Raw genomic sequence first — 26,851 nt, 5'->3', positions numbered from 1 at the left:
AACTGGTTTGAAATGGGACAGTAACATACCACCATATTGAAATTGTAGAACCTTTACAAAAGCTATGAAAATACTACATCAAATTCTTATCTATGATTTTTTTTTAAATAAATGCTCATGTGCTCTTTTTCCCAGTAATGCTTGTCTAGACTTCCAGAAGAGTTGTAGGGAACGCATGGAACTTTCTTTTTCTTTCTTATTTAATATAATTGTTTATTTTTACATCATTTTGTGCCTTTTTCCATCTCAGTTGTAATCCCTGTGGGCTTCCCATCACTACATCACCTGTGTGCCATCACCATAGTCCAGTGCACATCTCCCTCACCCCATTTTTGATCCCATTCCCCACTCTAACCCATAAAATGTCTCTGGTATAGAGTAGTTCATTATTTTTTGCCCCCCCCCCCCCACATGGGGTTTTTTAAAAGACAATTTGTTAAAGACTTGTGAAAAGGGCTTTTAACTTAGAGCTATTGATTCCATAGCTCATAGCTAGTTGGTGGATAAAAGACAAACAAGGGAATTACTATTTCACACATAAGCAGCCACACATGAATTCCATTTTGCAGCTCATTTTGTAAGAGGGACAAAGGCTTTTCCAGATATTTTGCTTGCTCTCAAAGTCAGTGGGTTCTGAGGCTCAAGTGATTATGTGAGTCCAAAGTTTGTAGGAAGTGGATCCAACTCTCAACTTCAGGTCATTAAGTTCCTAATCTTATATTTCATTTTCTACCATAACATATTAATCTAAGGATTAAGATGGGCTTTTCCTAAATCCATAAATAAGGAACGTGTATGTACATATTCATTGTTTATACTTATTTTTATAGTCCCTGATAGAGTACTGTTTTACTTCTCTTCGACTCTATAAACCAAATACACACTCGCATTCCCCATGAGAGAGGGAAGTTAGCAGAAAATGACTAGGCCTGCCAGGAAGTACTGAGAGAGCTGATTTAATGACAGCGATCATGATTTTACAGTGTTCGCAGTTGTGATATTTTCTCCAACAAACTTCAGCTACATTGGAGCCAGCACAGACTTGGCTGCTGAGATTAAGAAAGAGATAAGAGTAGCTGTAAAGAAGTTACTAATGAATCATGAATCTAATTAGGTTCCAAAAAAAGGAGGTGCAGACAGGAGGTGGGTGTTGAATAGTGAATATATGGAGAGGCTAGGGGAGTAAGGGTCTACAAGGTAAAATAACTTTTTATGGGGCACTTGTGGGCAGAGTGTCAGGAAGTGTAGGCAGATACCAAGGTATTTTTTTTTGTCTCACCTCACGTCTTCTTTTTTAGAGGACTAAGCGATCTAATCACCCTAGTTGCTTGGATTTAAAAAAAAAAAATTATAAATCAAGTACTGCTTGATCCGAAAGTAAATATTAAAATTCAGCATATATTCTTTAAATGATTCCACACTTGTTTTTTGTTTGTTTTTTTTTTTTTTGTTTTTTTAGATTTATTTATGCACACAGAACTGGGGTATAGGCCAGAGGCGCAGGGGCAGTGAAAGGCTTCACCAGAGACAGAATGGGAGCAGAACCGGCAGATGGACAAAGTACACTGCTGAGGGGAGCAGCGGGTGGGTCAAGAGAGGTCTGCTGCACCATGTGGGTCACCTCGAGGGTGGCAATCGAACTAACACTGAAGCGGCTGTGGCTAGCTTGCAATGCTGTGTCCTAACCCATTGCACTACCAGGGAGGGCCCAAAATTCAGCATATTTTTAATATTCTACAAATTTAAAAGCCAACATTTTTTTTTTTTTAAAGATTTATTTATTCGTGCATACAGAACTGGGGTACAGGCCAGAGATGTGGAGGGTGAGAGGATTCACCAGGGACAGAGTGGGAAGAAGAACAGGCAGATCGACGAAATACACTGCTGAGGGGAGCAGTGGGTGGGTCAGGAGAGGTCTGCCACACCATGTGGTCACCTGCGGGGCAGGTGGGAATCGAACTCATGCGGAAGCGGCCTTAGATTCTCAGTGCTGTGCTTTAACCCGCTGCGCCACCAGGGAGGGCTGCCAACTTTTTTTTTTAAAGATTTACTTATGCATACAGAACTGGGGTACAGGCCAGAGGTGCAGGGGCAGTGAGAAGCTTCACCAGAGACAGAATGAAATTATTTTTGAATGTTTATTCTAAAACATTGCTCCCTGTACCAATTGGCCAATTGGAGGAGGGCTAGGGCTGCCCCAGTGGTGACAGTCACCTGAAAGGTGTGAACCTCTACCTCTGAGTCCTGTACAGTGTTGTAAATCAATGTTACCTCAGTTACAAACAAAAAGAGGAATCAGTGCTCCCAGAGGTATTCCTGAAATCAGTCACAGAAAGACTTAGCCCTTTCTACCTGTTGCTCTTCAGAACTATTAGGGAGCCAGTATCATGTATTATTCAGAGAAATTCTGAAGCCAGTATAATATACTTACTCTACAAATATGTAATGCCTTTCTAAGTATTGACAGTGTCATCCTTAATCTCAGTCCTTCTCTAGAAAGTCTAGAAAGTGAGTTTCCCTTTTTCTTTTTTTTTTTTAAGATGTATGTATTTATTCATACAGAACTGGAGTACAGGCCAGAGATGCGGAGGGTGAGAGGATTCACCAGGGACAGAGTCGGGAGCAGAACAGGCAGATCAACGAAGTACACTGCTGAGGAGAGCAGAGGGCTGGTCAGGAGAGGTCTGCCTCGCCATGTGGATCTCCTCCAGGGCAGGCGGGGATCGAACTCATGCGGAAGTGGCTTAAGCTTCTCAATGCAGTGCTTTAACCCACTGCGCCACCACGGAGGGCCGAGTTTCCCTTTTTTAGGGAATATGTTGGTCTCCACAACCAATCTACATGCAGAAATTCACTATAAGGATAGGATTTAGCCTGTAATTTTCCTTGGCTAAGACTTATCAAAGTGAAAGAGTACTAAGCAAGGATAGAGCGGATGCAAAAGAAGGACAGAAAAATATCAGATACCAGTTTGGGAGAGTCTTTTTGTCAATGGAATTACACATGACAAAACTAAATAGTCAGAGTCTCAAAGTCTAAGGTTTTAATGAGGCAGATGGGGTAGGCACCCACTATTTAAGTGCCAAATGCTAGCATTAGGAAAGGAAAAGCCACATTGTACAGTTTAGGAACAATGAGCCACTCATCCTCTCAAGAAAGTTTATCAGCACAGGGAATGGTTCATTGGGCAAGTTCCTGGGTACAAACCAATGGTCACCTTAGGCAGTCTTAGGCCTGTTATGATAACTCTTTTCTATACAGAAAATCTCCAGAAAAAATATTCTTTGTAAGGTAAACAGTATTATCTTTCATTCTGAGCATGAGATTCATGTTTTCTTTACAAAGTTTTTTAGTATGCTTGTGATATGATAGAGACACTGAATCCCAGTGCTTGAAGCCAGGCTTAGGCTCCAAAAATACCCTGACACATTCAGAAGATAAATGCAAGATAATCTTGCAAGTCTTGCAAAAAACAGTGATCCAAATGAAATGGACAATCCCTCTTCTGTTCTCTATTTCATGTTTAAAGAGAGATGAACCCAGATGCTCAGAGGAGAGGACTTTTTTTGATTCTCCAGCCACACTTCAATTTCCCATGTGGAAGTATAGGGAAAGAAAAGGTTCACCCAGTTATGTTTGTGATATTGGGACTTGTAATTTAGAAAAGATAAAGATAGATGATGTTCCTGAAAAACCTGAATTTTATGATGCCAAATCCATGTCTTGTGTCTATAGGAAAGCTATTAAAAAGTATAAGAGCTGTTATCGAAAAAGGATTTGATGGGAGTTGAAACAGACTAAAACAGATGGAAAAATGACAGTAATAAATGAATATAGATGAATAGATGAAACTACAAATATATAATGTAAATGTATAATTGGTATAGCAGAATGCAGGATTATCTGTTTCTTGTGTTTGGGAAGAGTTCAGTGAAGAATTAGCAAAGGATTAAACACATAGTTAGAGATACCCAATGATAGATTAATCATAGAATAAAATTTTTGTAAAAGAAATGTGAACCATGAATAAACAATAAGTAAACACTAAAACTCCATTTTTTGGTACCACACAGATTTGAAAAATAACTCCCAATACTGTTTTTGATTCCTTTTGTTTATAATTCCTTTTGAGGTAGTGAACTGGTAGCCAAATTTTCTTTTAGAACTTCTCTAAATTTTCAAAACTTGCTGTTGTTTTTAGCAGAGAAGAAATTCTTATGTTCTCAATTAATTTAAATTCGTGATCTCTGACATGCTAGCCATTTTCCATTTACTACATATCTAGACAAACTACATAGGGATACACTAAATACAAATGAATATTGCTGATTTTATTGTTAAATCTGGTTATTAAAGTCTTTCCTAATGCTTTTTTTTCTGGAATTTTAGTAGTAATAACATTTCTTCAAAGTGAAAAAAAAATTAGTATTTTCCTAGAGTGAAATGAAGTGAGATAAATGAATAAAAACAGCTTACATTGGAATGTGTTATAAATCTGACTTGCCACACTTGAATGTTTCTATACCTTAGAAACACATGAAATGATTGATAGTTTTCATATAGTTCTTAATTCCACTACATCTGATACTTTAATTACTATTTCTACACACATTTTAAACAAACTTTTGCATTTTTTAAAACTCTTGTCCAATATCTGTTCCCCCTTTTTCCCTAAAGTATACATTGGCAGTGAACTATTAATTCCAGAAATCACCAATTCTACATGTTCCTTGTCATACATCTTTTTGGACATTCAGGAAAGTATCTATTGTACTTGAAGGCAATTAGCATTAAGCTTTGATATGATAATACACTATGTTTTCATATTATAAATGCTTCTGTAGCGAAATACTTCCATTTTATTTTTTTTCAAAGCATTCAGAATACTAGATGAGACTTAATCTCTATAATTTAATTTGTCAAGCAGTAGTTTCTGTTCCCCCTGGTTTTATTATTTGTGTAGTGTTAAAATCCATTATTGTTTAATGCTGCATAGTTATAGACTTACTAGCAATGTGCCATTATCTTCTTTCATCTAATGAGTGCCTCCAAAAATAAAAAAAAGAAGTAAAGAAGAAAAGTGAAATGATTCAAAATAACACACAAGAAGTGATGTAAAATAAATTGGTGATGCCACCCTATCTCACAGCTCTGAAACAAATTTTTCTGTTTTCCTTTTGCCAGGAGCCTTTCAGTCCCTGAAGATCACAAAAAGGTAACAAAGGTATGCAGATATTAAATAAATGTTGCAAACATTAAATAAGCAGTTTCCATCTGACAGTCTCTATTGTAGTATTCTTAAAACAATTTTTCAATGAAATCCTTTTAAAGAAGTTTTAATTCTTCCCACATCTCTCCTTCAATTTCCTGGGGAGTGATGTGGGCGGCAATGACTAATGAACTAGCAGCTATTATTTACCAAACAAGTTTGAACAGACTAGGGTAGCCCGATGAAATCAAAACCATTGAGTACAATCAGTGTCAGACAACCTCAGAGGGCAACTGGGTTTTATCTGATGACATACTGAGCAATCTGACTTATTTAAGTTCATTACCATCTGTTGGCCACCTACGTTGTCAAGTGCTGAGCAAGGCTTTGGAGTTGCAATGATGCAAAGTGAACCTAGCTTTGAGCTTCTTGCAGACTAAGGGGGGCAGACAACACAACTACTCATTTCAGTAACATGTTTAAAGTATTGAAAATTAAGGTAAATTAACTTTACCTTGCTTCATCTAGTCTTTTCCATTCCATAAATGGTAATTCCATCTGTCCAGTTACCCCTGTCTCCAAATTCTTCTTTTCCTGTCACATCTCTACATTCAAGCTCTGGACAAATTCTAGTGCTCCCACCTTCAAATATATACAGAATCTGATCATTTCTCACCAATTTCTCTTCAACTCTCTGACCACACCCACCATCACCTCCTATCTCATTATATAAAATCTAATCTGTTCTCTCTGCTTCATCATTGGTGCCTTTAAGTCTACTTGCAACATGGCATCTGAGAATACTCCCATATAAGTCTAATGTCACTTACACAAGCTCTGTTCACTACTTCCCATTAATGTTTTCACTCAATGTAGCTTATAGCTTTCTACAAATCTCTTCTTCCTTTCTACTTTTCTACATCCCTCCTCAGCCTCTCAGTCACCCCTTTCACTCCACTCTAGTAACACTAGCTTCTGGACACTTCCTTCAATTCATTTTTGCTCTAGTTCCTTTCTAGCTACCTATCTGCTCTTTCCTTTTGTTTGCTGTGTTCTTTCCCTTTATCCTCTCTCTCTCTCTTTTTTCTTAAGATTTATTTATTTATGCATACAGAACTGGGGTGCAGGCCAGAGGTGCAGGGACAATGAGAGGATTCACCAGAGACAAAGTGGGGAACAGAACAGAAAGACTGACAAAGTACATTGCTGAGGTATGCAGTGGGCAGTTCCAGGAGAGGTCTGCTGCGCATGTAGGTCACCTCTGGGGCCTGGTGATAGAATTGGCACTGAAGCAGCTGCCACTAGCTTGCAAGTGCTGTGCTTTAACTCGTTGAGCACCAGGGAAGACCCCTCATCTCATTTTCTTTACTCAGACGTTATTCTTTAAAAAAAAAAAAAAAAAAAAAAACCTGTGTGTGTGTGTGTGTGTGTGTCTATATATTACATCATTCTACCTTTTTTATACAATGTATGCTTTCCCTCCTCAGAAATTGTCCCCACCAGGTCACCCATGCACTATCACCATGGTCCTTATGCTCGTCCCTCCCTCATTTTGATCCCTCTCCCTCCTCCTCCCCGGATTTACAGATGGCATTGGGTTTTTTTTTTTTATAATTATTTTTTTCCCTGATCTCTTATTTGGTTCCCCTATACCATCTGATATTATGCAGAAGTCATTCTCTCATTGAGATCTTAGTGTGCATTCTACTCAAAACTAAAACCCCAATTTCCCCGTACTCTATTTTACATCCTTATTTTTTTTCCTCTGTAGCCTTTCCCACTCTATGACACAATGGTTTCATGTTTTGTTGTTTAGCTTCCTGGATTGAATATAACCTCCAGTAGGGCAATGTTTGCTTTCTTTTATTCACTATTTTTATTTTGGCACTTTACACCTGACACATAGTAGTTGTTCAATAAGTAGATGTTGAAAGAATGACTCCCCTTTTTGAGGTTTTCTGATCCTTAAAGCAAGTTTCAGTGTTCTCTTAGTGTCCAGAAAAAATGATCACATATACAATTTGATTCAGAAGTTTGGGTTGCATTGACTCAGTTAACTACAAGGACAGTGCTAGTTACTGAATTTACTGAGCCTGTGGAAAAATATAAATGTGACATTCCTTATTTAAAAATTAATGATAATTTTAGATGGCAACTGCCAACTATTATGTGTGAGACACTTCTAAGTACAGACCGTTTGTACAGCCAGCTGAAAAGAGGAACTATATATGTTATCTTTTCATTTTCATATCTCAGTAATTACATATGTATGATTCTGGTGTGTAGTCAGTCATCCGGCATGTATTTCTGAAAGAAAGCATGCATCCTTATTTAAAGAATTTGAAAGTATCCTACTTTATTATAACAAAATATCTCTTATTTTTGGAAACAAATGTGAGTCTGAGGTAAGTTACATTTAAGTAATATGACAATTTGAGGGAGAAAATCAAATAAGAGGTTACCCTACACACTATAGCAATATTTCACTTACAGGTAGGTTTTCAGAATTGTCCAAGTCTTCTATCATACAAATTAAAAAAAAATAAATAAACAAGAATAAGGAGAGGGACATGACCAATTTTACTTTATCATCTCATTAAAGGTATAAAGAAACATTCTTCAAGACAGTATTCCCTAAAATCATAAAGGTGAAATTTAGTCAGTGCATATATTTTGTGAATTACCTGTATTAATGAAAAATAGACAGTCTAGTATCTAGGGAGTCTTTTTCTTTAGTATTCTAGATGCAAAACTGAATACATATAATAAAATCATGTATAATATTTGATAACTAATAAGGTGGGTTTCAATTTCCAAGTGGAAGCTACTTGTGTGTTGGAGCATATTTTAGAGAAAATAGACATTGAAAATGTGCTTTAAATCTCAGTAGAATGTTCCTTAAAGAATAGGGGGCATGTCTATTTACAGGTCACTTCAGAAAAAAATGGTTCTATTTTCTTTTGTGCTGACTTAAAAAAATACACAGTTCTCTGAAATCTTCAATGTATTGAATAGCTAGATGAAACAGATATGAATGAATTCGTAAATGAGAAAGAGCCTTTTATAGGAAGCAATGCAGACTCTTTAGTTAATCTATCCTTTCTTCATTTCACAAAACTCACGGCAGCCTTTTGCTATAAAGGGAGACAATGATATAACACTTCACATCTATATAGCACTTTTTATTTTTCAAAAGACTTTTATATCTGTTCTCAAAATATAATTGTTAGGAAAATAGGACAGGTAGGTTATTTTTGTATGCTTCAGAGAATCATGCATGCATTCATTGATGGAAACTTAAGGAAAAAGAGAAGAATATGAAGTACAATTAAGAAATTCAGGGATTTTTTAGAGTATTTTTCCTTCAGCTAAAAATCAGTTTTCTAATGCTTTATTATTGTCACATATATATGTCAGAATCTCTAAAATTTTGTTTATTATTCATTTGTGAGAATAACCAGAAGATATATACAATATTAATTCAGTACAGACATCAGTGTCATATTTTTAATATTTATTTTCAATCCTATATATCAGTGATATTAAGATTTGCAAATATAAGACATATTTTCTAGTTGTTTACTTTCTGATCATATATGTATTTTCTAACATAAACTCAAAACGTGTGAAGAAACTTCACCACATTTTGAATTCAGACTACATGACAATAACCTTTGACTTTAGATATTAATCAAGGTAAAGTACTGAACTGATTTCATATTTTGAAAATGAAATTAATAAAATTTTCATGGAGTGATTTATTATTGTATTCAATATTTCTATGTTATATATAATCCAACTTGAGTAAGTCCTAAACTTAAATAATATAATTGCAAGACTTTTGGGAATAAAATAATACAATGAGATTATTTTGAGATGAAAGTAGTTTCTTCGGACAGATAAAATTCAAGATCACTTTTCTACATGTATTCTATTCTTGATATGTCTGAAGAAAGAAATAGTTAATGAAACTTGCAAAACCTGGAAGAAAAGAAACCATAAGAAATCAAAATGTAACCTATACATATTTTGCAAAGTTAATATATATTATATGCACATTGTACAGGTAAGAGTACTCAAATAGTGAGAAAATTTAAGAGTAAAATATAGATGGTTGTGAATAAGAAATCTAAGAATGAGATCTCTAAAACAAACTAAATGTCACCAAGCTCATTTATAGAGGGGACTATGAATAGACTGTTCCATTGTAGTTACATGAACTATGATTGGGCTACATGCCTTAATGAACTGCTGGTAAGTTTTTTGCTAGTCATTCTACATCATCAATTCTATAAAATTGCCACCGGGTACATAATAAAAGGGAGCAGAGATATTACACCCCCTTCAGACTTAAACATTTCAGCATAAAATCAACAGAGAATAAACATTTCAGAGAACAATAATAATACTTAAAAGAATGTTTGATTGACTACCATTCTAAGATAAAAACTAATACCAGTTGGAAGAATTTATGTGACCTTAAGCCAGTGCCTTATAGATTAATGTAAAAAAAAATTCAGGATCCTACTGCAGCCAAAATATGCATAAAGTATTCATTCCACTTTTATAGTTTACAATGCTATCGACAATGTCAAAGTGTATATAATCTACCCACTCTTACAGCTTCTTGAATCCATAACCTTTGCTTACTTTCATCAGTTCTCACCAAGACTAGAGAATGAATCCTGTAAGTCATGTTTATCTATTTTGTTTCCCATTGTATGGCTAGTCTAACACGTACAGTGCATCACACATAGTCAATGTTTTCCCCTTTTCAGATTTACTGAGATGAATGAATGAATGAGTGGATGGGTACTGAGTGAGTGGATTTACTAATGTCAAACATCTGATTGTATTTTAGAATGTGTCAACTTGCAGACTGACCAAATGGTGCTCTTATTGACAAGAAATGAATCATTTGTTTCTTTTTTAATGTTGCAAAGCAATAAAATCACCATTTGCTAAAATGACCTTTTATTAACAAATTCTTTACCAACTAGGTAGGCAGATTAAGAGTATCACTTTTAACCAGGACTTGCAGCTCTCTATGGTGTGAATAGTCTCAAAGACCTTGCTCTTACTGGATACATTTGTTTCATTAGGTCTCTGCCTGGTTGTTCTTCAGATTATTTTGTATAGCTCATACTGAATATTTTTTATCTTTAAATATGAACAACAGCTTACCTCTGAAGCCAACAGTCCAAAATTAATTCCAATTAATGTTAATGCATTCGCAAGATACCATGTGTTGATCTTCTTTTCACATCCCTAAGGGAAAGAGTTACTTAGATTCACCTAAGTTGGAAATGCTCACATACATGATTCTAATACAAAGCAGAAAATACATAGAGATTATAATTTACCAAAGTTGAAAAATCAAGATCTAACTACAAACTGAAGGTAGGACAACTCAGTTGCTACTTTTAAAATTGCCAAGATTCTGTTACATAATTAAAATCAGAACTTTATTAAGTTTTGGTAGGCAAATGACTTTCTGGAGTCTGTCTCATTTAAATAATTTGGCTGGCTACAAACCACCTAAAATGATTATTTTCCAAGTAGAAGGAACTTTTTAATAAATACAATATTCTACCTGTGAACTGTGAATTCATAGATGTAACATATAGTTCATATCTGTGAATGATGTGATTAAAATATACATCTTAGAAAAACATCAGTATATGTTATACAAATTGTTAGATATTCTTGGGCTAAAAACCTCTTTTCAATATACCACTCTATAAACAGCAGCTGCTCCAGAAGAACCTCTGCTCTGACATCTGCACATTTACCTGAACACCACCTCTGTCATTCTCCTTCAGTTCTTGCCAAGCATCACAATTCTTTACTTCTGGTATTTCTGCTTCCTCACTGAACCTATGCCCCTGAGCTTTGCCAAAAGTGTTTCCCCTCTTTGCTAGATTTTGGGAAGGAGGTTTGGGAATAAATATGGATAGTATCCCAATTTCTGGAATTACTTGGACCACATATTCCCAGAAGGTTTGTTTAACTAATTTATTATACACCTGAAATAGTACTTCAATTCACCTAACTATAGGTTCAATTTAGAGAAGTATCTTAATGTAATCACCACAAGTAACATTGTTTTTATATAAAAATTTGCTTACAATTTTTTGATTTACAAAAAAAAAAAAGCACTATAAACATGTAGAAGCCTTATCTTTACCTCTAGGTAAGTTGCATTTAAAGGAGCATCACAAAACCACTGTTTCAATGTGGAATTCGTGCAAGAACACGGCACTTGTTCTGAATTGTCTTTATTCTGATTCTTTAACCAGTCTGTGAAATTGTGTTGGCCACAGCACTGTAACTAGAAAAAAAGATTTTAGGAGCTTTACTCTAAAATAATATAAATGTAGATAATTATATGATTCCTGTGATCATTAAGTTTGTTTTTGTGATGAAGATAATTGACTCCCCATGGAAATGTGTTAAATAACTAACAATTATTAACTAAGTACATTAAGTATATTTTGCTCATTTCATTATTTCATTGTAACTATTGTTGACATTAACCATAGCTAAATATCTGTACTGATATAAGTGAATTATGTTTAAATGAAATTGTTATATATGAATTTATCCTCTATGAGCCTAGGATGGAACATATATCTAATGTTTGAAAGATACAAATTATGTTTATGATCAGAACATAGATGAAAGAGAGACCTACCTCAGCCATACCTTCTTCCCAAATATATATATATATATATATATTTTAAATGCAGGATATGTGCCCTATTTTGTTTAATATTTATGTTTATATATACCCATACATATAAAGAGATTTAAGATCATTTCTACTTTCCAGAATTAAAGTGAGATGTTAATCTTAGGGTAGCAGTTAAGAGAAAAAAAAAACATAGCACTGTACTATCAGGGGTTGAATTTTGACTCTGCTGCTAATTCTCAGTGTGGTACTACTAACAAAATTATCTTTCCTTCATCTACAAAATGAGGAAGAACCTTCTTACCTTATTGAGTTGGGATAATTAAGAGAATTAGCATATACAAGGCATTTATAAGAGGGCCTGGCACTTAATAAAAGTGTTTATTTATCAAACACTTACTTTGGTATAGGTGCTGACCTATTTCTGTAAACCATTTGACTGACAATACAATACCCTTTCCCTAGCCAGCAAAATATGAACTGTGAAATAATAACTCTAATAATGTTATTTAACAGCTATTATTTGTTCACTCTATCCCAGATCCAAGTTTTGCTATACAGTCTATATATCATTTCAACCAGAGGTTAGAATTCATTTTGCCAGCCAGAGGTTAGAATTCATTTCACCCATTTTACGAAAGTGGAACCCGAAATTATGAAGGTTAATCACCCAGGGTCCCAAAGCAACTAAGGTGCAACCCTGACATGCAGACTCTAGTGCCACTCTGCTTCCAGCAAGCATTAGGTTGGGCTTGGTTTCCGCGTGTTGCAGCAGGCAGATGGCCCCACTTGGCAGAAGACAACCCACACTGCACATGTGAAGACAGATTAAAATGCACATCAATCACCCAGAAATGCAGATATAAGTTAGAGGAGGAGAATCACACTCAAGATCTGATAAGCAAGGACAATACGCTACCATCCAGTTAGTCTGGAAAATATAGATTTCTCTGATCTGTCTGATGTCCTTGCCTTTCTCCCCCACATAGAAATCACCTTTGGCATTGAATTTTTAGTTTTATACTAATTTTATCTTACAGTTTTCTGTAAAGTGTTCAGAATAATCCACTTGGATATGTCTCCAGGCATGTCTTTAGATCCATATTCAGAGATGACTAAGTCGATTTTGTCATGCCACATTTTCTGAACCTGTTGAAATTGAATTTATGTTTGAAAATTTGATAGAAATTTTCCCAGTAGTTCTTCAAAAAAGAATATTCAAAGTTATCTGTTTGCTGCTATTTGTTTATGGTTAAGTGGTTTATTTATCTCCCTTATAACTATTTTTAGAAATCTCAGTGAGTGTTGAGTCATCTGCGCCTTTCACATTATGATTTGCATAGGGGTATATTAGACATATTTTATAATTAGGGGCACATTATTATCCTGAATGTTACAGGTTCTATATTTCTTCTTGTGCCCTCAGGAAAAAATTGTGAAATAATCTGAACCAGCAATAATCTGAACCAAACTTTGAAATGGATCCAAAAAACAAAAGTTCATTGAGAATCTTTTTAATGGAAAAGTATCTTTTCTTTAGCAGAATCCAGGATCTTCTGATTGAATGGGGTCTGTGCCTCTGTATCCTTTGTAACTTTTAAAACTTATTTTACACTACATAAACTGCAGAGAACAATAGGAAAAATGATTTTTTTGTCAGAGCTATGCAAATAAATATTTTGGTGGGAGTAAAATTGATTGCTTTCTTCTAAGCCTATTTTGTATCTATTAAATTATAACCTACAAGTGTCTTCTCTGGATTCTCCTATGAATTGGCTTTTATATCTTGTTGATTAATCAAGATGTAAATAAAATCACGGGCCTGGGTCTATTGTGTATTTTTACAAAAATTACAATTCTTCACTTTTTTTTTTAAATTATCATCCCACAATACTGAAACTAAATGATCACATCTGGGGTGGGAAAATGCTATTTCAAAATCTAGGTATCAGTAACTTAAGCATTCAGAAGTTTATGTGATCTTCATAAACTTCTCAATTTGGATCCCCAAATTGGATCCCCAAAATAGCAAAATATATGGAGAATTGATTACTAGTCCCATTTTATTAATAAGAAAACAGAATTTAATAATGCTTGGACATTAATAAAGAGGAGGAATTGAACTTTTAAAGATGACTCATCTGAATTCTAGTATAAGGATTTTTTTTTTACTATGTTATAGTGCTCTTTATAGCAATATAATGTATACAAGTTCTTTGAATATTAAAATTTAAATATCTAATGAAAATACTACAGCAATACAATGTATATAAGTTAAACTTTAACAATTATGTTTTAACACCTTTAAAAAGATTAGAGTATTACAAAGTATAGTTAGAATTGTAACTTATCTATTACTTATTGTCTAAATTAAATTTTTATTTAGAATAGAAAATGGTATCTTTCTATCTTATATTGGTGTGGGGAGATTTATGTCCTCATTTACACTCCAAATTATTATTTGAGAGCTCAAGAATGCATGAGACAAAGCAGCAACAAAATTGCTCCACAAATAATCAATAAAATGGCAAAAGAAACAGATACTACTCCAACATCCACTGAATTCTTTTATTATCCAGAGAGGGTTGCCTTTGACTTTAAAGACATGCTTATAGCTCATAATGATTGAAGGCATCACATTTTCTTTAGATTTCAAATGAAAGATAATCTTTCCTTACCTCTTCTTTCTTTGTGAAGATGAATGCTGAAAGTACAACCTGAACACCAATGGCCCACAATAACAGAACTGCATACTAAATAAAAGGAAAATAGGTGAAAATATACATCTAATATGTTTTTGAGATATTACAATGATGAGAAAATGTGCAATATAAAATACCCATAGGCACCATGCAACTTTTCTTCCTTCACATTAGAGTGAATCTATAAAGGCATAGAAAAGATACAGTGACCATTTGGATAAGAATATGTAGAAAGAAGTGATGATATTTCATGAGAACTCTAACAGATGACCTGTTCTAATGAACAAGTTGCTAATGATGTCTTCTTCATTAGATCTGAAACTGCCATAGGAGAAAAGTCAATAATCTGAACCAGCAATTAACACAGAATTCTGTTTAAAAAAAAGGGGGGGGCACATACTAAATTTTTAATTCACTATATAAATTATTCCATCATGCACAAAGTAACAAAAACAAAGTAGAAACTAACAACTGCAAAAGTAAAGTCTGTACATATTTGCATATTTTCTTTGAAAACTGAAAATACTTCTACTCAGGCAAGTACTATGATTTTCACATTTATTTGACTATTTTAATATTTAAAAATATATGGTCACTTGCATCTTCATCAAAGCAGCACACTAATATGTATCATTTAGAGTCTATAATAATTTGTAAAGTGAACAGCCTGAATATATTACAAATAAAATATGAGATAACTCATTATTATTACTTAGTGTTAAATATTTTAATAACTTTAAAATAAACAAAAAATTGTGTCCTTGATAGAAATTGTATTTTCTATTTTCAGAAACAAAAACTTCAGAAAAAATATGGTCCTGAGGACTGTTTATAACTTTAGATTTATAATGCTACACATATAATCTCTCACTTAATCTTCACTAATAAGAGATTGGCAGAGGCAGAACAAATTGTGTAATATGATAAAAATAATTGTTGTGTTTCTTTTCCCTGCCAAGCTGCTTGTTATCTAATGGACTTCTCAGCTTCTGATCCTAAGGGAGGTACAAAAGTCTTTACCTTTGACTAAGCTATTACTCAACTCTGTGGTGAAAGCTATGGCACAGAGAACAATTCCCCCACCCCAATTGGTTGCTCTGTGGCCGGAGGAGCAGACAGATTAACATCAGACAGATAAATAAAAGACAAAGGCCAAATTAGATACATATGAAGAATTTACATGGTGGAAAATCTAAAGGAAATGGGACAGGCCAGAGGGCTGATATCCTGTGCTAAGGGGTCTGGGGTGTCAAGGGGAAGGAAGGGGGCTCCTCCCCTAAAAAGGGGGGGGCAACTTCATATGACAAAGCCTTTCCTCTAGATGTTCACCCTTAAGATAGTGTTTGTTTGTTTGTTTGTTTTCCTGATAAAAAGGTAAGTTCTGGAGATATCCCTAAATTTAGGTAATTGACATTCTGAAATAAATGACAAATTTTCCCAAGGTTCATAGGGCCTTAACTGACTTTAGTTACACATACCAAGATGACACATATTAGAAAAAGTCTACTTGCACACCTTAGAAAAAGCTTATCTATAAATATTTTGGGTAGACCAGCCCTACAATATTAACTTAACAAAATTCTAATAGTAACATAGCATTTTCCTGTCATTAGCAATGCATATGATTCCTATTCATGGAAATGCAAATGAATACAGTCTATAGAGAATATAAATCATCACAAATCTAATTCTCATTTCAACCAGTAATTCTTTCTCGTTCCCTCATTAATTATTTAAAGTCCTTGACATATGTTCATTTACATATAAATGAATCATGATTTTTACCTTTGAAAATGATCTTAACAGATATTTACAGTAATAGGAAAAATTATTGCATTTATGTTAATAGAACATAGCAAAGAAAGATATAGCTCTAGAACTTTTAAAAGAGGAAAATAAAAATTGCTCTAAGAGTTAAACTACAAAAATTAGTATATATTCTATTACCATAGGATTTTCAAGACAGCATTTAAGCCACATTATAGCATGCAGGACAATAAGATTTGCCCATAGTTTGATTGTGTCAATATACATAACTTAAAGGAAAAATATGTCAATAAACATGTCTTAAAAGAAAAATATTGGTAAGGTCTTAGAGAAAAAGCAAAAGTGTCAAGACTGCAAAAAGTAGCAGCACCCACACTGATGGAGAGTCTAGAAAGGAGAGCGGTGTCTTAAAGCTGAGATCTAAGCTGTCAAGTCTTAGTAGCATGAACATATTAATACTTGTATCATATGAGACAGAAATTATAAGGTTCTTATATTTTTCTCCTTGTAGTTTCCCCTTTCAATTTCCCATCCTGGATTTTATTCTATTAGGTGCTGAGTCTCCATTGCCTAAATGGAAATTTGTGACAAGCAGAAAATCTAAATTTTCCTGCATCATTTCAGTCTTCGTTTTCATACCCCAAATCAGAATCCTGATGAGAAAATGATGCCAAATTTCTAATGTCCAGAGAGATTGCCCAAACTTGCAAACTCTTTATTCATGAGAGTACATGTGATTTAAACTGATCCAAGTTAAAGAATTTTTTAAAAGTCAGATCTCATCTGAGTGAGGGAATTGTGATCTATACCTGCCATGGTGTATGGTCAATGGCTCAGATTCAGATCTAGAATTCTAATTAAAATTTATTTTTTCATGTTACCTGCCTAGGCAGAGAGAGTGCGCTAGCCAGATGCCAAAGTCTGGCCCTCTCAGCAGTTTTATTTTACTTTGTGAAATAATGAATTGTGATCTCAGTTATGAGTTAGCTTCCCACATGGCATGACTACAGGGAGAAAATACACTGGCTGTGGAACATATTTCCTTTTCCTTGCTAAGCTGCACTACTCAATGACTTTAAATACACTTCATTGTGATTCTACTCTTCAGAATAAGTTCAGTTAATTGTAGTTCACCCTAGGATATTACTGTTGAAAATTAATATTGAAGAGTGTAAGTGATGAGTTTCAGATTTGCTTCATGGAAAATTCATGAAAAAAAAAATCTAGAAGTTTCTTGGAAAGGAGTGTTTCATTTGTTTTACTGAATGGGTACACAATAATATAAAGTTATGGTTATATAAATCATTCAGTTCATTTGTTTCACACTGACACTCAAAATCCAGGCTATTCAAGAAAAATACATACCAGAATAAGGAGACATCTGATTTCATTGTGAATGCCCCAAAAACCCAAGAGACAAAGAAGAACAATTGCAGATCCAGTTCCAATCAAAATTCGGAAGATATATACTATCACGTGATTATTTTCATCTGTAAAACCAGAAAACATTATCAAGTGATATGTTCTATTTTTAATGATCAATGCAATAATCAAGTTTTCTCTAAGCAGCTGTTGTCAACCCACTAGGGTTTTCTCTCTTTTTAAATAACATTCTTACATATCTTACTCCTAGCAAAAACTTCTCTTCCTTTAATGACATGATAAAGAAGTTCTTCATTCTTAAATATGTTCACCTTTACCTTATCTTCATCATCTTCTCCAAAAGAATACAGTTTTTTTCCTATGGTGAACTCCTGTATGAGTAATATACCCACAAGCATTTATGAATTAATTCATGACAAAAATGTTTGAGGATCTGCCATATATAGATTAAGTTCCCTTTCTATGAAATCCTGAGTTTATGGTTAATATGATCCAATAATTCTCCTATATAGACTGAGCCCTCTGTACTAGGGGCAATCTATAATCATATAGTCAACAAACTAACAGTTCAATGCTAGTGTTATGGTATATATTGTAGAATACTAAATGCTCAGAAACATTAAAAAAAAAAGGAAGATTAAATATGTCCTGGGATTTATGGGAAGACACTGGACCACGCAGTGCTGAAGATAGCATGTTCTGATTCATAAAACTAATTTTTAAATTAAAAAATAAATTGTAAGGCAGTTCAATTCACATTAGCACATTGAAATCAGTTATTGTGGGAGTATTTAAACCATGGAAATTGGCAAATACCATATATCAAGACTCCCCATCAGGAAACAAGTTGAGCGATTCCCATCACTCCACTGGGTACAAAAGAATCAAATTAGTGGGGGAGGAGGTTGGAGATGTAGCAATAGGTAAAGAGAGGCATACTGAAGAGGAATTATCCTGTATTTTGACTTTAAATAATGACTGAAAATTTTAAGTTGGAGGGGTGGAAGTATTCTGGCACATAAAGGTGCAGAGTGCATTGAATGCCAGCTTAGCGGGCACTTACAGTGAATGAACTAGAAAAGTGTCCTTGCAAGAGTCACATTAGGGCCTCTTAGTGTGCTGTTTTCAGTCTTGCTAATTGGAGCTAATTTCTGTAAGAACAGAAACTTTATTTTTCTTACATATTCTTGTCTCCTCACTTCGTGGGGTAATGTCTAACTCTGAATATTTGTCCTATGTTAACAATTGCAATGGAGGTCCAGTGTAAAGTGTTTAATGTAAGATGGCTAAATTTACATTTTTAAAAAGATTTATTTATGCATGCATGAAGAACTGGGGTACAGACCAGAGGTGCAGGGGCAGTGAGAGGATTCCCCAGAGATCGAGTGGGGAGCAGAACAGACCAACTGAAAAAGTACACTGCTAGGGGGAGCAGCGGGCAGGTCAGGAAAGGTCTGCTGCGCCATGTGGGTCACCTCTGGGACAGGTGGGGATCAAACTCGTACAGAAGTGGCTTTAGCTTCTTAGTGCTGTGCTTTAGCCTGCTGCGCCACCAGGTAAGGCATAAATTTACATTTTAAATTCATTATTTCAGTGGCATCTGAAGATGGTTAAAAATAATATCAAAGGTCAAGGCTACTGGAGGCTACGTTAAAGTGACAGAAATAGGGCCCTCCCTGGTGGTACAATGGGCTAAAGCACAGAACTATGAAGCTGTGCAGCTCCTAGTTCGATCCCAGCCAGGGAGCTGACCCACATGGTGCAACAGACCACTTCTGTCCCATTCAATGCTCCTCTCAGCCACGCATGTCAGTGCATCTGCCTGTTATGCTTCATCTGTCTCTGGTGAATCCTATCACACACACACACACACACCTGCACCTCTGGCCTGTACCCCAGTTCTTGCATGCATAAGTAAATAAATCTTTAAAAAATAATCTCTCCTCCTTTATTGTCTTGGATATAAGTCTATTATTTAATAAATGGTTTCTAAAACTACTTGACAAAGACCAGATGAAAACTGAATACTTAATGAATTTTAGAGAAATACTGCCACCTGCTGATTACATCATATATGCTATTGCTTAAAATAAAGTGCCTTTATTCCTTCAGCTAAAACCAAATACATACCTAAAGCTGTGAGAAAATTGTCTCTGTCCAGTAAAAGCCATGTGCCAAATCCCATGACTAAAAGTCCCAGAGCCTGCAAAATGGTCAATATATTTTAGTAAATTTCAATACAATTGTTTTACATTTTCTTTACTAAATAATTACAGATTCTTACCAAGAAAGCTCCATTCATCAGGTTAAGAAAGTATTTTAAAATTAATGTCTTGCTTTTCTTCTTCAACATCATTTTCTCCCTTGATATTGATGATTCTGAAAAGATAACCCAACTTTTACCATCAACACTACAGTAACAACTTTAATTCTATTTATGGCTTTTCATTGCACGATTTTCTTCTTATACCATTCATCAGAATAACATTCCCCACCACCTTTCTGAAAATAAGGGCATGTTGAAGATATATTGAAACTGTCTGTTTCTTTCCCTGTCTGAATTTTTTGGCTGCATAGTTGACATCAAAAGGCATTTGTCTAGCACGTCAACAGCTCCCTGGGTGAACATGCAGTTTTCTGAAAGTAAAGCAATTCCTTGCTGGAAAGTTTTTCTTTACTTTTTGCTTCCAAAATATTCAATACCAGCTCTTTATTGAGGTCTTGTCTTGTAAGTATTGCTCTAACCTCAATTAGCTGCACGTCTTCTTTTACTTGTTTTTCTTCCCAAATAGGCTCTGAGCTCTTTGAGTAGAGAGAGCAAGTCTTAGGACCACTATAACCTCAAAGTGTAGCATATAGTAGGTATACTCAATACATATTTGTTGAATGGATGGATGAAATAAATTATTCAATTCATTTGCAATTTAGTTGTGATATACAATGTAAGGAAAATGTTCAGGTCACTTAAAATATTTTTCTACACAGCTGAAATTACTAAATTTCCTTTTGAAAAAAAATCAACACATTTGCTTTTTGCTTTCATTAATAGATATTAAAGTTTTAATTTTTTAAGTTCTGTTTCTAACTTGTTTCATTCTCTTAATTCTAGCTAGTACCATATTTCTTGAAGTATTGTAGCTTACAATATTTAACACGATATTTTAATAATAGAAGATATAATAAGACCAATTTGAAGCTAATGGTTTCTAAGTAGGAAGACAGCAATCTGTTTGTTCAATTGACAGATACCTTGAAAAATGGAAAAATAAAAGATCTCTAGGTTAGAGCCTATCTCCTTCCCTCCCTGTTCTGACCCACGCCCACATTCCTCCCCAGACACTTAAGGTTCTTCTCCCCAGCTGAAGGAGTCTTTCCAGGCTTTGTCTTCCACCCTTTGCTTTGAACTCTCCTGCTGTCTTTTGCTTTCTCTAAATTCATCCTCTAGGTTTATTCTTAGATTCCTCCAGCGTCTGGACAGGACAAACAGATGGAATGACTATTAGATTTTTATTTCAGATCCCCCCCCCCAAGATGCTATAGGGATATTTTTTTTGGCTTCAGTTCTATTTACTGCAGCATATAATATGAGACATTTCAAGCCTCTGCTACAATCTGCATGAGAATTTAGGCACAAAGTTCTGGTTTTCATGAATGAAAAAGACAATGTATGGAAGTACTCTGCAGTAACTCTGGTGTGTAATGATGAAGGCAGACTTGACTGTTGACTTGGTAGTAGTATAACTGGCATGCCAGCTTCAAGGCTATGCTTTATCACAGGGTCCAAATTCAAAAATAAACTGAAGTGTGTTTTTCTTTCAGTCCAACTTGGGTAATGGGTTCACTTCTAGGATTCCTAAGCTTCATCATCTTAGGAATTTTAGGCTTACTCTTGTTTGTTCGATAGCTCAGAAAATGTCACTTTTTATAACCAGCAGAAAGGAAAGGATGTCACCAAACTCAGACAAGTTTTTTTTTTTTTTTTTTTTTTTAAAGATTGATTTATCATTCAGAGCTGGGGTACAGGCCAGAGGTGCAGGGGCAGTGAGAGGATTCACCGGAAACAGTGGGGAGCAGAGCAGGCAGACCAAGGAAGCACACAATGCTGAGAGGAGCAGCGGGTGAGACAGGAGAGGTCTGCTGTTCCATATGGATCACCTCCAGGGCCAGGGATAGAACTTGCACTGAAGTGACTGAGGCTAGCTTACAGTGCTGCGTCCCAACCTTTGCGCCACCAGCGAGGGCCAGGCAAGTATCTTTTAAGCAAGTAAAGAAGTTGCAAATTTTTCTTCACGCTCATACTCCATGAGCAAATTTTTCTTTTTGCTCATATTCCACGAGCCACAGACTTGGTCACAGGATGATACTGAGTTGAAGTTAGAAGCAAAATGTACTCAAGATGGAGAGACATGGAAGTAAATTATGTGGGAAGGGCTGAGCAAAATGCCCAATAATAAGGAAAGGGTGGTTATGAAAGAAAACTGGAAGGAGAAAAGAAGATTTGACTATCGTTTTGGAAAACAAAACGATCATTATGGAAAACAAAAAAATGCAAATTTATCGGAAGAATCCTTATAGAACGGGAGAACAAGAGTTTTGATAACCACTAGAAATAGGAAAATTTGGGAAAGATTCATAAATTTAGTATCTAGTAATTGAGTTTGCAGATGTAGAATATATCTACATTGTTACACACTGGAAAGGGAGTACAGATAAATGGATAACATAGACTAAGTTTGCAGATTTATATAGTGACTCATCTCTATAGAAATAGCTGATGTGATGAATTGAATGGTGGACGAAGAAACTGACAGGAGAAAGAAAAAAAGGTTTTAAGGTAAGGAACAATACAATTAGAAATCAGGATGTTTGTAAAGAAGACTCATAAAACAATCAAAGCATGATCTCATAGAAACCAGTAGAAGAGAAATTCTCTAATGCAGTTTTAATGTAACAGGGGCAAAGCATAAATATTCTCAAAGTCAACCAGTTTAGAAGGAGGATATTCAGTGTAACTGCAAGGTTAGTGTCCCGGTTCATTAGGGCTACTGAAACAAATACCACCACCTGGGTTGCTATCAAAAACAACAAAAATTAAATTCTCACAGTTCTGGAGGCAGGAAGGCTGAGATTAGGTGCCAGCACAGCTCAGACAAAATCCCCTTCCAGGTTCCGACCTCTTTTATTCTCATGTGGCCACAGTACTAGGAGCTATATGACTACTAATCCCCTTCATGAGGTCTTCACCCTCATGACCTAATTATCTCTTAAATATAATACTTTCTAACACCATTTTACACTGAGTTTAAAGATTCCAACCTGTGAATTTTAAGAAGACACAAGCTTCAGCCCATAGCAAGCAGCTTAAGGAAGAGTTAGAACACAACAAATGGGTATCTAAGCAACAGGTCAAAGAAGGTCATGTTTACACAGAATGGTAAGATGGATCTGTGCTGGTCTTTGTAGTTATACCTACTGGAAACTGTCTCAAATATGATGTACTGAAACAAAGATACACAAGTTAGAGCAGTACCTTTTTTAAAGTTTATAATGTGGACGGTCTATCTTTCATTACAAAAAAAAAACTTTTTATAACTTAATCAAACACGATTCTGGAGCATTCTATATTTTTATTCATTTCCTGATTAGTTAGTTCATGCTCTAATAGCAGAGATTCATTTTAATAGTATAAATACTATAGGGAAGGGCAATTTATAAGAATTTACCTATTCAAAATGTTCTATTTCACTAAATAGTGCCCTGATTACTTTTTGTTTTTAAGTTCCTTCTAAGATAGGAACACAGAAGTGAAGTCAAAGCACTAAAGATTCAAATATTAAAGCTTGTGCCTAACTCTGAATTATGTGTCGGGGTTTAGGATTAGGGAATAAAGACTCTGGAATGTTCACATTGGAGATGAATTTAAGATGATTTGTTAAGGGTAATTAACAAGGCAAAGAAGGATAATTAATAAGGCAACATTCAAAACTGGCATAGAGATAGGAAGTTTTCAAGACAGGTGGAATACTGAGCTCAAAAACTTTTCCAGTGAAGTGCATTGAGGTCAGAGTGGCAGAAGAAATAAAAGGCTAGAGAAATCACAATAGATTCATTTAAGTTGTGAATGATTGTGTATATTTGAATTTGCTCTTATTTTCCTGCAGGTAACCATAATTTTGTCATCAATATTAAGTAAAGTTAAAAGGAACCTTAAGGTAGGGAGGTAATTACAAAGCTAATGCATATTAGTTAATAAGTAATGAGTGTGGTCTAAGCTGCAAAATATAACAGTATCAGGATATGAGGTAGTAGGTAGTAGAATTGCCAGCTCTGGGATGGTGAAAAGGTGAAGATGATATTCTGGTGTCCAGGTCAGAAAAGCTTAAACCTAAACATATTTAAACTTAAGTGTTATCAACTCTTATTGTCATTCTATAATCTCATTTGTGCAGATAGGCTTGATGGTCAAAATTTTGCAAATTAAGTGCTATTATTTTATTATCCCCAGCATTGCAAAGGAGAAATGAGACTCAGGGAGAACAAATTACTTACTTACTAAGCTTCAAATCCAGAGAGGTTACCTCTCTTGTTAGCCTTTCCAAGTCCCAGACTCATCATCTGTAAATTTAGATTATAAATAGCATAAACTTCAAAGGATGGTGTGGAAATTAAGTGAGATAATATTTGCAAAGCACTCAGTTCAGTGTCTACTTAAATGTTGGCTATTAATCTCATTATACCACATTTACTATAGAAATACTTAAGGCTATCGAAGAAAAGTACAAGTGAGTATGAGAAATAGAACCTGAGTTCAGGAAAGGTGGTAGAGAAGAAGTAGCTAATCGCATCTGTTGCAGGGAGAGAGCACAAAGAGTGAGAAATTGAAGGTCAGGATAGTCTTTAAGTGAAAAAGAGAAGCAGAGGTCTGAGAGTCCAATCCTATGGGTTACATATTAAAAAAAAAAAACCTATCACAATAATTATTGTCAAGAAAACAGAAACAAACAACTATGATACATTTATTTGAGTAATACAATGATATTGTGGGATAGTTAATTGTATCACACATATGAAAAATAAAACTACTGTTGAAGAATTTTACTAAAGTAATCTATAACTCAAGTAACATTCTGTAGGATCTCATTTTTTTCAAAAGCCCTAGGAGCAGAATTCTCTTTCATTTACTCATACATACCTTCAACAAGTATGTATTATTTTGCTCTCCATTGAAAATATGTTGTGTTATCAGTAAGAAGTAATGAGACTCTGGATACTTTTCAAAATAAGAGCAAAATTTATTGGTAAAAGGTTATTTATGAAAAAGAAAAAATGTTATGGATAAAGTCTACTCAATCTTGGTCTATAATTACTAGGAAGATTAAGTTAATTAAATTAAAAAGAGTTCTGTTAAAGGATGCATAGTTAACCAATAGTTTTCTGTTAAATAGACTTAGACCTATAACTACTTGAGATCAATTGAATTATAAGAGGAAGTAGCTCATATAATTGTACAAGAGCTCTGATACACAAAAAGCTAAAAGCAAACATTACGTAGAGTCTTTGTAAAAAACCCTGTATTTCCTGGTAACTTGTATCAGCATAAGAATTATTAATTTTGAATTAAGTAGACGTTTGAGAGAAGAAAAACAGGTTAGTGTCTCTTTTAAGAAAGATAATGAATTCATATCTAATTCAATTCAGGATGTTCTTACTATTAAAATGAATGCTCAAATCCCATTTTTCATTTTTTAAGATTTATTGCTGACGTATAAACTACTCATTTAAAATGTTTCTTCTTTAATTAATGATATTGATTAGTAATAGTAATGGCTAATTGCTAGAGTTGTCACTTTTTCCCGAAGTAAAACATAGCATGAGAGTATATTTACCATAAATTAATGATGGTAATTTTTACTATGATAAAATAGAAAAACAGCTTTCAATAAAATCCCATTTCACTATCAATTTATTTGACACCATAAAAATTAACTATAGCGGTTTAGACATCATCTTCAAATGAGTTTCTACTAAAAATTAGAACACAGAAAAAGAAAGTTCTAAGTGAATTTCTAAATTAGCTTTTATAATTAATTTTAGATATTAATTACTAATGGTTTTGATATTTTTAGCAAAACCCTAAATAGTTGTATACTAATAAATAAAAATATATCTTAAGATACTGTACATCTGAATTTCGCACAATACTATGAGCATTTTAAATGAGTAGTTTATATGTCAGCAATAAATCTTAAAAAATGAAAAATGGGATTTGAGCATTCATTTTAATAGTAAGGACATCCTGAATTGAATTAGATATGAATTCATTATCTTTCTTAAAAGAGACACTAGCCTGTTTTTCTTCTCTCAAACGTCTACTTAATTCAAAATTAATAATTCTTACGCTGATACAAGTTACCAGGAAATACAGGGTTTTTTACAAAGACTCTACGTAATGTTTGCTTTTAGCTTTTTGTGTATCAGAGCTCTTGTACAATTATATGAGCTACTTCCTCTTATAATTCAATGCATTGTTTGAAAACTGCAGAAAAATGAAATCAGCAACATGTTACTAACTAAAATGAAATTTCACATTTTGTAGACTAGGCTCCAGGAAACAAACAAGCAAACAAAAAGAAACGGATGAATTTTTAAGTTAATATTTAAAAATATGATATATGCTTAGAAATCCAAACTTTACATTAAAGCAGTGATTGTCACCATCAATAGTTTATAGTAAAGCATATTTCAGAAAATAATCAAGATATCTCACACATCTATTCACTTAGAGGCTTTTAATAGCTACTAAGTGATAATTGGTTTTGTTTGTTTTTTAAGAAACTGTTGTCATGAAAAATAACTTACTGATTTCTCTTTCATACTTCCAGGTCTCACAAATCATTAGTCAGAATTAAGGTTTTGTGGAATGCAACCTTCACTAGAAGCAAGTAATAAATATGCAAAGCTCAGAAACAGTTTAAAGGCCCCCTCCACTTGGTCAACGTGTTGCTTGTCTACTCTATACTTCCCCAAATCACTTACATATTCAAAATGCCCTGAAAAAGCCTTAAACAGACATTGAGCCTTCGAGGCCCATTCATGCAT

General features: G+C 34.4%; 1 protein-coding gene across 1 annotated transcript; it reads right to left on the bottom strand.

Annotated features, from left to right (window-relative positions):
• Positions 1-9,121: 9,121 nt before the first annotated feature.
• TSPAN19 (tetraspanin 19) lies at positions 9,122-26,851 on the bottom strand. The gene is made up of 10 exons (XM_012735142.1): positions 26,789-26,851; positions 20,431-20,554; positions 20,037-20,131; positions 19,883-19,955; positions 17,735-17,859; positions 14,579-14,653; positions 12,939-13,049; positions 11,397-11,540; positions 10,394-10,477; positions 9,122-9,190 (listed from the first exon to the last, which is right to left on the bottom strand). The coding sequence occupies exons 1-10, from the start codon at positions 26,849-26,851 to the stop codon at positions 9,122-9,124; spliced, it is 963 nt and encodes a 320-aa protein (XP_012590596.1).

The sequence above is a fragment of the Condylura cristata genome, unplaced genomic scaffold (genome assembly GCF_000260355.1).
Source record: "Condylura cristata isolate star-nosed mole 26May11 unplaced genomic scaffold, ConCri1.0 scaffold00004, whole genome shotgun sequence".
NCBI classification, from domain to species: domain Eukaryota; kingdom Metazoa; phylum Chordata; class Mammalia; order Eulipotyphla; family Talpidae; genus Condylura; species Condylura cristata.
The sequence above is the reverse complement of the archived record's forward strand: the minus strand, read 5'-3'. Positions and strand labels throughout refer to the sequence as shown.

Coding starts and splice junctions, on each gene's coding strand:
- TSPAN19 (XM_012735142.1), bottom strand. CDS start 26,851: ATGCATGAATGGGCCTCGAAGGCTCAATGTCTGTTTAAGGCTTTTTCA. Junction 13,050..14,578: donor TCTTCACAAAGAAAGAAGAG/GTAAGGAAAGAT, acceptor CAATTTCAACAG/GTTCAGAAAATGTGGCATGA. Junction 10,478..11,396: donor TAAATGCAACTTACCTAGAG/GTAAAGATAAGG, acceptor TCTTTCCCTTAG/GGATGTGAAAAGAAGATCAA.